Source organism: Hippocampus comes, unplaced genomic scaffold (assembly GCF_001891065.2).
Source record: "Hippocampus comes isolate QL1 unplaced genomic scaffold, H_comes_QL1_v1.1 scaffold71, whole genome shotgun sequence".
In the NCBI taxonomy this organism is placed as follows: Eukaryota; Metazoa; Chordata; class Actinopteri; order Syngnathiformes; family Syngnathidae; genus Hippocampus; species Hippocampus comes.
The window spans coordinates 51462-66668 of record NW_017805932.1 but is presented as its reverse complement, the minus strand read 5'-3'; the positions used below and the strand labels follow the sequence as shown (position 1 = coordinate 66668).

The 15207-nt window shown below is 47.0% G+C and overlaps 2 protein-coding genes across 2 annotated transcripts; one reads left to right on the top strand and one right to left on the bottom strand.

Moving 5' to 3' along the window:
• Window positions 1-808: 808 nt before the first annotated feature.
• On the top strand, window positions 809-3442 carry hey1 (hes-related family bHLH transcription factor with YRPW motif 1). Its single transcript, XM_019890307.1, has 5 exons — window positions 809-1174; window positions 1812-1887; window positions 1971-2054; window positions 2150-2231; window positions 2838-3442. Exons 1-5 carry the CDS (start codon window positions 1089-1091, stop codon window positions 3434-3436), a joined length of 927 nt encoding a protein of 308 aa, XP_019745866.1. The 5' UTR covers window positions 809-1088; the 3' UTR covers window positions 3437-3442.
• A 2014-nt stretch (window positions 3443-5456) lies between these two features.
• stmn2b (stathmin 2b) lies at window positions 5457-14492 on the bottom strand. Its single transcript, XM_019890308.1, has 5 exons — window positions 14319-14492; window positions 8438-8533; window positions 7609-7781; window positions 7204-7395; window positions 5457-6301 (listed from the first exon to the last, which is right to left on the bottom strand). Exons 1-5 carry the CDS (start codon window positions 14335-14337, stop codon window positions 6242-6244), a joined length of 540 nt encoding a protein of 179 aa, XP_019745867.1. The 5' UTR covers window positions 14338-14492; the 3' UTR covers window positions 5457-6241.
• Between the last annotated feature and the right edge of the window lie 715 nt (window positions 14493-15207).

Genomic DNA, 15207 nt, shown 5'->3' with positions numbered 1-15207 from the left:
CGGTGTGTGCGGTGCTCAGTGTGTGTGTGTGTGTGTGTGTGTGTGTGTGTGTGTGTGTGTGTGTGTGTGTGTGTGTGTGTGTATGTGTATTGTATTACACGTTCACACGCTCGCGAGCAGACGGCCCGTCGCCCCGCCGACCAATTGCTCCATTCAGAGCAGCGCCGGAGGAGATGGCCCGCCGGCCTCTGATTGGTTATCGGCGCCGGCCGGGGGGAACTTTCCCACGGCCCAACGCGTGCTGACAGCCGGCCAACCACCGTTGCGGCCACTGGGACGCGCACGCAAGCACACCGAGAAGGGCTGGTGGGCTCGGGGGCGGAGGGGGGGAGAGCGCAGCCACGGACCAAACGTCTATTGGACCGCTGTCAAATGTTCTCCAAAGATCGTCTATTTTGATGAAGATGCATCACCCGAACACACCTTCAAAAAATGGTCAACAGCTTTCATTAGATGCATGTGGCGTTGAGTTGAAGCAATCCCTTGTGCGATAGCCGTCCGCCCCATCGACCCGTACTCATGTCCTCTGCCTGTCCAGTCCCATCATCACTCTTTTGCTCTGCACGTCTTCGTTAACTCAACCAGTCACTGTGTGACTGATAGCCCATTGCAGCGCATTTAGCCGGAAAATTGTCCAAATATCCAAATTACCCCTCTGGGGCTGCCCAATCACTTCTAAACGCCCACCGTGACCTCTTCCAGTCCTTCAAGCCGTGCATCCCCTCTACCTGTCCCCCTCAGGCTTGGTTTCAAGACGGCGCCCACCCAGCGCGCACATGACGTCACAGACCGGCCTTTGAATTTCTCCAAGTGTGAGAACGCTTTATTTCCCGCGATCGTCTCTACTCTCAGACTGGCCGAAACGCGTGTCCAGCCCGCCCGTCAATCAAAACGCTAGCTCGCTCTCCGATTGGCTGCTTCCGGGGCGGTCCCGCCCTCCTGCGCCGTCCCCTCCCCTCCAGTACCTTCAAATGACACCGTGAGAACGCCGAGGCAGCCACACGCAACTCGCACTCACACGCTGGCGGAGGATTACGACAATTGTGATTGCGCTCCTTATCGCGACGACGACGAGCAGCGCGGACGCGATGAAGAGGAGCCACGACTTCAGCTCGTCAGACAGCGAGCTGGACGAAGCCATCGAGGTGGAGAAGGACAGCGCGGATGAGAGCGGGTACGTTGGTTTCTGTTGCATCGTCGCCACACACTGACTGGACTCACTTTGAGAAATTACTTTAGAACTGTAACGTAAATTTTCAAAAGGGATTACCCGTTGACCCAATTTAAAAACTAACTTGACGACGTATTTATTTTTGTGGTCGTTATTCAGGAAATCATTTTCACAATGGCTTGTTTTTTTCTGGTTAAATAACTCTGACATCTTTATTTTGTGCTTTTTATTCGGTAATAGTTAATCATGGTCAACTTGTAAAATTAACTTCATCACGTCTTGATTGTTCTGGTTATTATTCAACTCCACTTTATTTATACAGTTTAAAGTACCATTGCTTCTTATAAAATGCTGTAAACGGTTACAAAAAATGGCGCTAGCACCATTAAACACTTAAATAATGCCGAGCCGAACGCGGAGTCAAAAGCCGGCGAATAAAAAGTGTTTTAATACGACTAAGATGGAAAAAAAAGTTCGAAACTGACTTTAAATACGACGCCGACAATTCAGAATAGGGGAGCACTTGTTGCGTCAACTTGAAAAACTATCTTTTTAACATCTTTATTCGGCGGGTGTTTTTCAGGAATGCTTGTCGAGTCACCTTGAAAAAAAAGTCTTTGTTTTTGTGATTATTATTCAGGAATATTCGCTCTCCTCTGAGCTCGACATCACCAAGCGCTTCCATTCAGGTGCAGGCGAGGAAGAGGCGGCGAGGGGTGAGTCCAATTTGCCGTTTTAAAATAAGCAAAGCAAAAAGTGGACGGGCCATTGAAATGGCGGATTTGTCCCTCGTTATTAGATCATCGAGAAACGTCGGCGAGACAGAATCAACAACAGCCTGAGTGAACTGCGGCGGCTAGTGCCGAGCGCCTTCGAGAAGCAGGTGTGTGTGTCTTGTTTGGAAACCTTTCATTCTATTTAGTCGATTCCGAATGGATTTATTTACGCTGTTTCCTGCACATGCCGTGCGCACTTCAGGGTTCGGCCAAGTTGGAGAAAGCAGAAATTTTACAGATGACCGTCGACCACCTGAAGATGCTCCATGCCGCCGGTGGCAAAGGTACACCTTTTGTTTGTGTTTTAAATATATATTTTTAAAAATCCTGACCATCAATTAAGGGCTCTGACAAATTAGCAGAGTTGTAGTTCCTCGCCAAAATGGTTTTGAGGTTTGGATGGACGGTCTCGTTTGACTGTGAAGTGTAATTGAAGTTACCCACACCGTCTAGGCGGCACATGTGGAGGGACCACAGTTGTGTTTTATGGGGTACAATTTGCTTGAATGCGGAATCGAAGTGCTCCCTTTACCCGTAGGTGCAAGCCGTGGTGCTACCCAACCCACCTTAATGGCCTTATGCCGTTTAGGCACATTGGCTTAAGTGGCTACTTTTCCCACCAAAATAGTTCCTTCTTGAGTGGTAGACACCCACCAAAAGGGTTTCAATTTCTGGGTAAAATGGTTGCGATGTGGAGGTTCCCGTTACCCTTTAACATGCAATATGTCAAAGGGCGACATGACCCACCGAAATGGGTCAGACAGGCTTGTTGCATTGTTTTCTGAGTAAACTTGTTTTGAATGGGGGCTTTAGTTTTTTTATGCCTCCACCCATGGAGGCGGGACATGGGTTGCATGTGGAGATTAATTGAAGCGCCTACCCCCCTTCAGGCTTTTTCGATGCCCACGCCCTAGCAATGGATTACCGTGGTCTGGGTTTCCGGGAGTGCCTGGCGGAGACGGCGCGCTACCTCAGCGTCATGGAAGGTCTGGACAACGCCGACCCCCTGAGGATCCGGCTGGTGTCACACCTGAACAACTATGCCAGCCAGCGCGAGGCCCACTCAGGACTGGGCCACCTGGCGGCGTGGGGTTCCGCCTTCGCCTCGCCGGCCGCCCACATGTCCCACCCGCTGCTCGTGGCCGGGTTGCCCCGCTGCGGAAGTAGCAGCCCCCGCTCGCCGTCCTCTTCTGCTTCGTCATCGCCGTCCGCTGAGACTCATCCCCCCGGCAGGCGAAGCGGGACCGCGACCCCTCACTCAGAACAGTTGCCACCCAGCGTGCGAAGGACCCCCGCCGGGACCGTCTTGCACCCCGCTTTGTTGTCCTCATCAACAACCAAGCATCTCCTCTCGGCGTTCCCGTTCCCCTTCGGAGCATTCCCACTCATTTCCCCCACTACGGCTGCCGCCCTCAGCCCGCCGACCCCGACGGTTCCCCCCGTGGGCAAACCTTACAGACCTTGGGGGATGGAGATTGGAGCTTTTTGACTGCCCCAAAAAGACTCTCAATGAGCTGGACTCGTCCAAGATTTATCTCTCAATTGTTTTCTATTCCCCGTCTACCAATTCTGTCCCAATCCACACCTGTCCCCACCACCCTTGCCCCCTGTCTCCAACCCCATCTAGCCACCCCTGTCCCTTTAATTCGTCCTCCATCTCATTTTTGCCATCCTCTTCCAGTTCCAGCCTATCTGTCCCCCATTCCCTCTTGCCTCCATATGTTTTGCAACTCATTATCAGTAACCTTTATTTGTCATGGACTTTCTTTCCTCCCCGCATCCCTTCTGGTCTTCACCTGTCTCCTCAAGTCTGTAACATCCATCCGTTTACTCAACCCGTCTAGCCGTCACCCACCCTCTCTAACTATCATCCGTTCACTCTAGCCACCATCTTTCCCCTCATTTGCACCCGTCTAGTGGTCTCGCTATGTTGTTTCTCAATGCCAAAGACCTTCTCGTGGATAGTGGTCTCGCTATGTTGTTTCTCAATGCCAAAGACATTCTCGTGTCACGTAGAAGGGGTGCACAGGGAGAGGTGTGCAACAAGAGGGATTTACTCTATTGATTAATCTCTGTGCCTTCCCACCTAAAATTTTTCCCTCAGTCGTTTGGCAGTCGGGAACAACTTTTCCATATGGTCAAGCAGTCGTCTGTCAACTTCCCATGCAAGAAAACAAGGCGTAAACAACTCACAGCCACCCATGCACCCCCTTGCACACAAGCCCTTTGTTTGAACCTGAAACAGCCCAGTGTTGGTGAGGGGCGGGGGTGGGCCCCGCTTCTTTAGAGAGCGGTTTATGGCGTGGAATAAGCCAAACCAGGTGTTTTGTTTGATTTTGTTTGACACAAGCAACAGAAGCGGAGCGCACCCCCTTGCCTTCCGACACTACATTCAGATCTGTTCTTATCAAGTCCAGGGCCTGTCAATATACTAACTCCTCCAACGCATATTGTATGACTTGTGTGTTTTAGAGCTATTTTTTAAGCTGTGCACCCCCCCGTCACAAACTTTTCACCATGCACACCTCCTTCAGCATTCCAGCAGAGGTGGTGCACCCATTTCACCTCTCAAATAGCAAAACAAAATCATTGTACAAGACCACTATAACATTTTTAATCTTGCCCATCCTCTGGAGAGCACTCATAGGTGTGTTCGCACCACCGCTTTTGAAGTTTTTCTTATTGCTCATGACAACCACCCTAAATAAAAAAGCTCTGATGAATTACCTGTGGGCTCATCTGGATCTCTGAAAACTTTTCACGCCACACACCCGGTTCAATATCCCAACAGATCTTGGCGTACCCCCAGTCTCCCCATGTACCTTAAAAAAAGCAAAAAAACGAACTGCTATAACCGATAACGTCAAAGTCTCGGTTTGTGGCACACCCCCTGGAGGCGCACTGGCACCACTTCCTTTTAATAAACAGGCCCTGATGAATCAATGTCTCCGTGTTGAGTGTAATAGTTTGTGTGTGTGTGTGTGTGTGGTGTGTGTGTGTTGTTGTCATTGTCGTGTGTGTTTGACACACAGGAAGCCATTAACAAGGAGGGGATATCCTGGCAGCCCACCAAGCACCCCCCACGCCCCGAGCGCCGTGTGGGAACGGCTTCCAGAGATGGGACCGGCCAAGTCATTAGGTACACCTACGTCATAAACGAGTTGGGAGTTCTGTTTACCAATTTGCTCAGTGTAATCAAGTGGGAACCAAACTAGATTAGGGAAAACACTTTTAAACAAAAACTTCGGCGAACGTAAGCATAATTATATTATGACACATTCTCAGTTGTGGTCTAGCTGTAGCTCCGTGGTGGTTTAAAATGTTAAATGAACAATCAATTCTGATTGTTATAGTTACACTATTACCACTTGTCTGACGGGGTTATTTTGAAAACCTGAGCTTTGTCACCACCATGTGGCTAGACGTGGTACGCAATAAATTAAAAGATCATTAAAAAAAAACAGCTCATGATCCAAAGCATCCCACATCATCACAGTTAGGCCATGTTCTTCAGTGAACCCCAAATCTTTATTAACCACAGCTTGATTGACAAAGATGTACATTAATGCAGACACGCGCACGCACACACGCACGCACACACACACACACGGTCAACAAATCACGTGAAATGGGACCAACTAACGGGGTTCGTCCTCAGGCGTGATTTGCTCCTTAAAGTGGGATAGAAGATGAGATGGCAGGATTCCAGTTTGTTGTCTTCTGCAGCGTAGCTAAATGCTAATTAGCTGTGTGCTATGCTAAACGCGTGTGACTGACCAAGAAAGAGATTAGGGATGCTATGCGTTAGCTTAGCAATAAATGCTAACTAGCGGGACGGAAAGGGGGAGCTTGCAAACGCACCACCAAAACATCGAAGCCACAAAGCAACAACAAAAATAAACGTAATGACAACAAAAAAATGGCAGACTACAATCGATACTTTTTGTACTGGATATAAGGAAAAAAAGTATTTACACCACCGCTGTTGCTTTCTGGCAATCAGATTCCATTTTTGTTGTTGTTGAGAAGAGTGGCTGATTTACGTTTTTTTTTTTTTTTTTTGTGATTATTAATGAGACTTCCACCAAAACCCTCCCGCGTGTGCGCCTCGGTCTTGGAATGCTCTGTGGTTGTATGGAAAAGAGGAAGGAACTGGTGGCGTTTTTTTTTGTTTGTTTGTTTTTTTTTTTTTATAGTAGGTGGGGACTAGGACCCAGGGGAGGAGGGCGGAAGTTTGTTGAGTGGACACTAAAGACCTGGGGGGGGGGGCGGTTGGAGGTGAGTAGGGAGCTCCTCACGCTGTCACCTCTTCTCTCAATTCCTTGTTCCTGCGCACCTCCTGAGCGTGCCTCTCCTGGGGGGGAAAGGCAAGTCATGTTAGTCCAACCCGAAGTGATTTGGTTTCCCAGTCCTCCCTTTCCCTGCGTCAAAGAGAATTCAGCCGACCCAGGGTCCAATTGGGCCCACAAAACATTTTGGGAGCTGTCATAAAGTCAAATTGAGTTAGCTTTTGTCGCATGATGAAAATGTGGTAAAACTTGACTTATTTTCAGAGGGTTTTTTCATTTTAGATTGATTGGGTTACTGTAATAAAATGAAACTTGAGGAAAAGTGCCATTAGTGTGGAAAATTATGGTCAAACGTATTGTAATTGAACACAAAATACACTGCTCAAATGATCTAATTGTATTTTAGTACTGATAGGTATTGTCAGAGAAAGGGCAAAGAACTGCGCGGGCTCGGGCGATTAATCGGAACGTAATTGTGACTTTGGGTTTGACTTGAAGACGAAGGTCTGCCTTTCTGTATATTGACAATCCAGTTAGCGTTCATAGAACAAAAAGATCTTCACATATGGCGTATTTAAATACAAACTACAAAACATTCTTAATGTGAACATGGAATGTAAAACGCTATTGACGGGCTGCAAGAAAATAGACACGGTTCTCCAGGAGTAACGAATATTCACTCAAACGACGTGCCCGACACGTAATATATACGCACAGGCACATAGCTGTGAAAAATAAGTTCTAATAATAAATTGAAATCGAAACATTCTTCTTCTACTGTTGTGATCTTTAATGTAAGTTGAATATCAGCGAGTTTGCAACACACTGTCACAAAGAGGCTAAGGTGCGCCGGCACTTTGTATTTCGCTAAAGTTGACAGTAGAGGGCAGTGTTTCATTTCTCAGACCGCTGGCCAAAGACGCTCAACTGGCGGCTTTTGACATTTGGAAGAATTTGGAGCGCTCACCCTCTGGTGCAGGCGCTCCATGAGCGCGTCGAGGTAGGCCTGGCGGTTCTCCTGGATTTGCTCCATCTTCAGATGGAGCTTCTCCTCGGCCATGCGGCTGAAGTTGCTGTTCTCCTCCATGGCCTTCAGCAACACGTCGCGCTCGTGTTCGCGCTTCTCCGCCAGCGCCCGGAGCACCTGCGCTTCCTGAGACTGACGCCCGACACAAATCGCATCACGAAACTAGCAGTCAAACCCACAAAACCAAATCTGAGCCTCTGAGGTCTCGGGTGAGTCAACTCGCCTTTATGCGCGGGCCTCATGTCTCGGTCTCACTTAGTGTTGTGGTCTTTTTTTTTTTTTTTTTAATTGTAGCTATCGGTTTGCTGGCAGGCAAAACAAAAAGTATGACGAGAAGGCGCTTACTCTCCTGCGATCTTCGGCGGCCTCCAGCTTCTTCTGGATGTCGTCCAGGGAGATGTCCCTCTTGGGGGGCGAGGTGACGCAGTGGGCAGTGTCCGACACGGGCGACGTCGGCTTCAGGAGGATCTCGAAGGCCTGGCCCGACGCGCGCTTGTTGATCGGCTTGATGTCCAACTCTGGCAAACGACAAGGCTCGCTTCAGTAGGTGTTCACTTTTAATTTCATGAAAACTAACCGAAACTACAGCTTACGTTTATAAAACTAACTATAATTATCGGGGATATGTGCTGTGTTTTCATCTTTGCCAGTTAATCTACTACATGAGTTTTCGGGGGTTCATTTAAAATGTATGAAGACGGAAGGTCAAACAGTTGTTGGGCGATTGTCGTATATTTTATTAGACAATACTTTATGACCTGGTTTTTTTTTTGTTATCTTACACTCAAGAAATAATCCATCTGTGGCAAAATTAAAAAAAAAACCCTAAATGAATCCTTAAAAAAACTAATTGAGACTGACTGAATTTAAAAACATTCCTAAAAACTAACTACAGTAGAAAATCAAAAACTATTCTCACCCTGCTACACAACTTTTACATTGAGAATTGTGTATACAGTATAGCAGAAAACAGATTTTCAATAATTATCCATTGTAGTTTTATAAAACTAATATGTAGTTTCAGTGAGTATTCTGTTTTTTAAAGCCTGTTTATTTTTACGTTATTCCGTTTATGAAATGTTTGCTTGAATCGTCGTTTTCGTTATCCTGCACGTTTGGGTGAACATCTCCTGATCTTGGTCGTGAGTGACGCACAAGTAAGCTTCCATGTTACCTTCAAAGTCTCCCAGGGTCTTTTTGCGGCTGTCAGGGTAGAGACAGGAGCAGATGAGCGAGAAGACGGAAATCTCCTTCATCTTCTCCTTGTAAGCTGCCGAGGCAAAAACAGGATGAACGGATGGAATTTAATGAACACCCCCCCCCCGGCCCCCAATGAGCACTTTCATGTTGTCACGTCATCACACATCAATAACATAAAATAAAAACCGCTTCGGTGGCCATACATCCCTTATCCAAGCGCGCTTTGTCTTTCTTGCTGTTGTTTTGATGCTGCCGGCGTCTTCCACAGAGGACTGTTTGATTTCATTTGCATTTATTAATGGGCCCATACCCTTTTATGATTATTTTGCCTCTCAGCTGCTCTGCAAATAGTAACACTATGAACCGGCTTATGCATAATTATGAAGCTTATACGCTCTCCATAGAGCCCTTATTTGATCACCTGAGACACTTCATTAGGCACACATGAGAGCTTTGCTGCACTGTCGAATCAAGAATGTTCCAAAATATTTACATGAGGCCTCGAAAAAGAATCTAAAGTCCATCCATCTATTTTCCGATCCACTTCTCATCACAAGGGTCGCGGGGGGGGGGGGGTGCTGGAGCCTATCCCAGCTGTCTTCGGGTAGTAGGGGGGGGACACCCTGAACCGGTTGCCAGCCAATCGCAGGGCACACAGAGACAAACGACCATCCGTGCTCACACTCACACCTAGGGACAATTTAAAGTGTTCAACCAGCCTGCCGTGCATGTTTTTGGAATGTGGGAGGAAACCGGAGGACCCGGAGAAAACCCACGCAGGCCCGGGGAGTACACGCAAACTCCACACAGGGAGGGGGAATTGAACCCGGTACCTCTGCACTGTGAGGTTGACGCGCTAAACACTGACTACCGGGCCGCCTGGAGTCTAAAATGATTTTATAAAATTATTTCTTCTAATATGATCATCTATTCAATTTTAATATGATGTTTCATTATACGCTGAGAAACTGTTGACATAGGTTGTTGAAAAGTAGGGCAGTAAATTTGTGTGTGTGTGTGTGGGGGGGGGGGGTAAAAATTTAGGTCACGTCCATAGTTGTAACTGTATCTTCCTCCTTGGGAGTTCACCGGACCAGAATGTAATCCTGACAGGATACGGGGGTACCTAATGAAGTGGCCAATAAGTGTGTAAATCACCGCCAAGTAGCCTTTTTCCCATGATGGCCCGTATGGGGTTGTCTTTTGAAAACCGTATGAACGCGTGTGGAAAAACTCAGACAAAAGCAACATTTGTTATGATATGATAGAATTTGTGGATTGAAGGTTTTTGCTGTGTTTTAATAAGATTTCCTTTGTTTTGACAGTTACATGGCGGGTCGGATTAAATGCGCTCACGCGGCTGTAGGTTGTCCATCCCTGCTGTACAGAAAGTATGGAAAAAGTGAATATGATACCTGAACTGCTTCCTCCAAGGGAATTCACTCAAAAAAATCACTTTGACAGGAGACACGAAGTCATCCAGTGCTGTGAACAAAGTGATTTCTGTGTTCTTTGCATATTTATCACACACAAAGGTTTCAGTTCATCAAACCAAGATTAATATCACACGTAGAAATATCCAAGATGATGTGAGTTTGAGGCCGCGAACTGATTGTTGGACCTCCTCCTTGAGGATTTTCTGGTGGACAGCAAAACTCATTGACCTATCAATCATAGAAAGTTGTCCTGGTCCTGAGGTAGCAAAGCAGCTTCACTTTGTCTGACAGCTTCCATTTATGTGATTTCTTGATTCAACAAATGTTGTGCTTGGGTGTTGCCTGTGAAATTTAATTTGGGTTTCCCAAAACTGTCGTTAGGCACGATTACTTTGTGATTTAACAAGGGGAGTGATTACTTTTTCACATAAGAACAGATAGTTTGGGATTTTTTTTTTGTGCCCTGATAAATTAAATGAGCATTTCAAAACTGGATTTTGTATTGCTTTGGGTTGTCTCTGTGTGAATTGGCTCAATGGGCCGAACTCTTTGTGTGTGATAAATATGCAAACAACACAGTCATCAGAAAGGGGGCAAACACAGCACTGTTGAAAATGCACAGATCTGCTCTTAGGGTTGATGGTGCCATTTTTGTGGTATTTTGACCTTTTCCGTGTACCTGAACCAATGTAAATGACCCGAAGGACACAAAAATATACGTGATGATCCGAGACAAATGGACAACGACACAAGATTGAACGTTTGCAAGTGGAGTCTGGTGCCCAAATTTGATGCTTTGCCATTAAACGCGAAACCCTCGTGGCTCCAATCCTGGAAGCTGTCAGTTAGCTCCGGAAGCACTGATCTCAAATGATCTGCCTCAGCGAGCGCCGGCACCTCCGTTGCGGACGTGCGCATTGCTTCACGACACATTGACAAGGCTGCAAAATTGGGAAGAAATGGCAAGGTCTGCAAATTGCTGCTGGAAAGTGCTTTCGCTTGATCTCGATCCAAGAGGAGACCTCGAGGGTTTTGATGGGAGTCCCACTGGGGCTTTTTAATCCCTCAGAGGGGCCCAGACACTCGCCACCAGAGAACAAAAATTGTTATTAGCTGCTCCACACTTCCGGTTTCAATCCATCACCTGAACCCAACAGCTCGTCAATATCGCCAAGGGGGAAGTCCTGATTGGTCGATGGATGTATTCCCGTCCTTGCCTTTCCCCATTGAGAGCTTCGAGTCGTACATCAGCACAAAGTCACATTTGCTCTGCGCCCGCTAAGCAATTAACTAATGAGTGAACTGCGCATTCCCGTGCGAGCGTTTTGACGTGATGTTTATGAGTGAGAGTTTTGCGTAGCGATTTCAAAGTCACCGCAAGTGTTGCGCTCTGTCTGACTTTCAGAATAAGAACACAGTTCAGGAAGTTAAATGGTCACCGTGTAAATATTGCTAACTCGACAGCAAATTAATTGGTTACGCTTCACTTTGTACATTTGTTGAATTTGAATGAAAAGGACGTTTTGAACAACCGCGATAAATGGACCTTTGACTCACTGAAATTTTTTTCACGTGCCTCCCCGTGATGAATACGTATCCGGTTTCTTGTCAATCGAATGTACTTCATGGTGGCGAACTGGCAAGAACGTAAGTCGCCCTCCCTCTCCTCATCAAATGACCTCATCAATTCCTCTCAGGCTGCTTTTCAAGAGCAATTGTCATCCCAGCCGGTCATGGGCGTGTGCGCCATTGATTAGCGCAAGCACCTCGCTGACAAATGCTCGGCTGCGACAAAAAAAAAAAAAAAGTGGGGGACCAGAAGCGAACCGGGAGGGGGTGTCGGGGGCGATCTGGAGCTTCATGACCACACCTAATTGGACAGTGGACAGGAAACAGGCGCTTTTGAGGAATATGGAACACAGCGCTTTAGAGTCTCGAGTGTGTCGTAATGATGGAGACGATTCAAAATAAAACCCAGTGGCTGCTCGAGGAAGTATCGGCCTAATTCTCTTTAGGGCGAAGCAGCAATTATCATCCGCCTCATGTAACTGGTGCCCCCACAACCACAGACATTTTGCTTTGTCTCACAGAAGTGAGAACACATTATCACACAGATAGAGAAAAAGCTCCACTTTCTTATCCTCGCACTAAAAAAAAAAAACAAGATAATTTGAGGTCATAACAGAGCATACGAGGCATTTTAGACATTTTCCAAGAGCGGCTTATTTAGGTAGACGGATGGATCTCTTTCTTGTCTACATTCTGTCAAATGTTGTAGCGGGTGCGCGGTTTATTAGTGAGATGAACTCGCCTTTCTAAGTAATGCTCTGGTGCGTGGCCGATTAGGCTGTGGGAGCGCTGGGAGGGGTGCGCGGCCCATTGGCGAGATGGATGCGCTGCGATCTGTTGGGCTGCTGGGGGGGAGTGTGCCGCACTTTCTTAAGTCTAAATTCTGTCAGGATGTCAAAGGGAGATGGATGCACCAAATCGTAGTCCACAATCTGTCAAGCTATTGAAGCGGTGAATGTTTTATTATGGGCATTATGTAACTGGTGCCCCCACAACCACAGACATTTTGCTTTGTCTCACAGAAGTGAGAACACATTATCACACAGATAGAGAAAAAGCTCCACTTTCTTATCCTCGCACTAAAAAAAAAAAACAAGATAATTTGAGGTCATAACAGAGCATACGAGGCATTTTAGACATTTTCCAAGAGCGGCTTATTTAGGTAGACGGATGGATCTCTTTCTTGTCTACATTCTGTCAAATGTTGTAGCGGGTGCGCGGTTTATTAGTGAGATGAACTCGCCTTTCTAAGTAATGCTCTGGTGCGTGGCCGATTAGGCTGTGGGAGCGCTGGGAGGGGTGCGCGGCCCATTGGCGAGATGGATGCGCTGCGATCTGTTGGGCTGCTGGGGGGGAGTGTGCCGCACTTTCTTAAGTCTAAATTCTGTCAGGATGTCAAAGGGAGATGGATGCACCAAATCGTAGTCCACAATCTGTCAAGCTATTGAAGCGGTGAATGTTTTATTATGGGCATTTACGCACCACTTCGTAGACTGGAATCTGGAAGGATTTCGTGGAAAATCTGTCATGATGTTGAATGGGGGTTGATCACTGGGAGGAACGCACAATTTGGTGATCTGGACTCTGTCGGAATTTATCAGGGACATGAACGCACCACTTTTTAATCTACATTCTGTTGGGATGTTGAAGGGAGCGTGCATATTGTTTGTGATAAGATCGCACCCCTTCCGATTCTCCAGAATGTTAGGATGTCAAACGTCGTGTGTTTCGTAGGGGAATAGACAAGTCACTTTCAAGTCAACAACCTGTCGGGATGTTGAAAAGGGTGCGTGGCTTTTTAAACCACAGAGGCGCACTGCCGCTTTATAGTCAACCCACAGTATTGAAAAATTAAAGTGAAACAATGACGAGGAGCTCGAAACATGGCCTACCCTTGCCATTCTCGACCTTCTAGGCTCAGCCAAGATGAGAGGAAGAAAGGAGGGTGGCGGAAAATAAATATATAAACGGTCAGGGACACCGGCGCCCCCTCTTCTCTGTCTGTCTGCGCGCACCCCCCATCCATCAAGCGCCTCTTCAAGCAGAACACTAACCAGAGCAGTCCAGACACCAAGCGCTTTTCAAATTCATCACGGTGTTGCTAATGCTAATTGCACAAGCCTAAAATGAATGCCGAGGCCTAAAACACATCACTACCGTATTCGATTTTGCACGTTATCGCACCTTACTGATGGATTTGAAAACATCTTCGCCACTCGGCAACCAAAATATGACACCCTATCATGCATCCTTGCACAAGCGAAATCCCCCTTCGCAAAACAGAACGGACACAGCAACATAAAAGAGCACAATTGCAATTAGGAGGGCAGGAGCGAAGCTGCTGAGCTCAGATGAGGATAAGGAGGGTGGGGAGTGGCAGCTGAGGGGGGAGGATATGTGTGTGGGGGGGGGGTACACCAGCTATGTTGGGTGGGGTCGCTGGCTCTGCATTATGCTGCGCGGCCGTGACTCAGGCAATACGGGGCAGGTGGCGGTGCCGCAACGCCCATTTAAGGGCCAAAAAAATGTATATAAAAATCAAGCACCTTGATTTGTTTGATGAATTAATAAAATATGGGTCACTGACTGACTCGTGCCTCGTCTGGATTATCAGTCAGGAGGAGACAAAAGGTGTCGCATGCAAATTCTAAATCATCAATTAAAAAAAAAACAAAAAAAACCATTAATACGGAAATTTGGGTTATGGATGTGCAACGTATGCGGAGCTGTTGCCACTCAACCTCCCCTCAGCATCCTTTTGGGTGCTATGGGTGTCGCCGTATCCCCAACATCCTCATGCATACATGCAATGCGCATCGCCGTCATGATAAGAGAAATCCAAAGGCTCACCAATTGCGGTTTTGGCCATTTCTGCTGTGCTGGGCGGAGGAGGATACTGCTGCTGCTCGTTCTCGGGGATGGGCAGGACTGCTGCGAAGGAACTGAGTCAGCAGAGAGAAAGGGGGGCTGCCAGGACGCCTGCTGCTCCGTTATGAGCGACAGGAAGCAGGTGGTGAAGGGGTGCATGTGCCACCCAGTCCTTCAGAATAAAAGCGAACACCTCCTTAGATTCGTGTTCGGTTATCTGAAGCGAGACAAGTGTCAGGTACAGTCAGAGATCCCGCATTTTATGACATGCAGTTCTATGACTGCTTTTTTGTTGTTGTACTTTTATACGGTCTAAGTGCCCCCATATATACGACAATACGGGGTCAGGCAGGAAAATTATGTTCATTTATTCCCAACATGTATTCTCTTCACTTGGTCGCTTTTCTCTTGGCCACACTTCTTCTAGTAGACATAGGCGGAGGTTCGATTTTGATTTTAGACTCTTGTGTGTTGCCCTGTCAATCTAAACTGCCCAAGGCCTTGAGTGTAAGTTGTTCTACTGGCCCATGTTGGTTGAACTATCCAATCAAATATGGTTCAGAGTGTGATCAAGTCCTTTAATGAAACATCAATGGAAATGGTAAAATACTCCAAATTAAGGCCACAGTGCTTGCTTGTGTGTTGTTTTCATATTTGGATGTCTTCAATTTCCTGGCGCGCTTGTGTCTGGAAAAATTTCTAAAATGACTGAAGATAGACCCGATTGAGCGCCCATGTGGCTCCTGACACAACTTTTCAGAAACCCTCAATTAAGCAGGAGTGTAACTGATGCAATTGTCCCAATTAAGGCCTCAACATCTTCTTGCCATATTTGGGGGGTCTTCAGGAATTTTCCGGGCAGCTTTGTCCC

What these genes read in the sequence shown, in the direction of transcription:
- stmn2b (XM_019890308.1), bottom strand. An exon ending in GACCCTGGGAGACTTTGAAG is followed by an intron (nt 7,782 to 8,437) that starts GTAACATGGAAG and finishes GTCGTTTGCCAG; the next exon opens with AGTTGGACATCAAGCCGATC. An exon ending in CCGCCGAAGATCGCAGGAGA is followed by an intron (nt 7,396 to 7,608) that starts GTAAGCGCCTTC and finishes GTCGGGCGTCAG; the next exon opens with TCTCAGGAAGCGCAGGTGCT.
- hey1 (XM_019890307.1), top strand. Translation starts at nt 1,089, where the DNA reads ATGAAGAGGAGCCACGACTTCAGCTCGTCAGACAGCGAGCTGGACGAA. An exon ending in CGAGGAAGAGGCGGCGAGGG is followed by an intron (nt 1,888 to 1,970) that starts GTGAGTCCAATT and finishes CCTCGTTATTAG; the next exon opens with ATCATCGAGAAACGTCGGCG. An exon ending in CGAGCGCCTTCGAGAAGCAG is followed by an intron (nt 2,055 to 2,149) that starts GTGTGTGTGTCT and finishes TGCGCACTTCAG; the next exon opens with GGTTCGGCCAAGTTGGAGAA.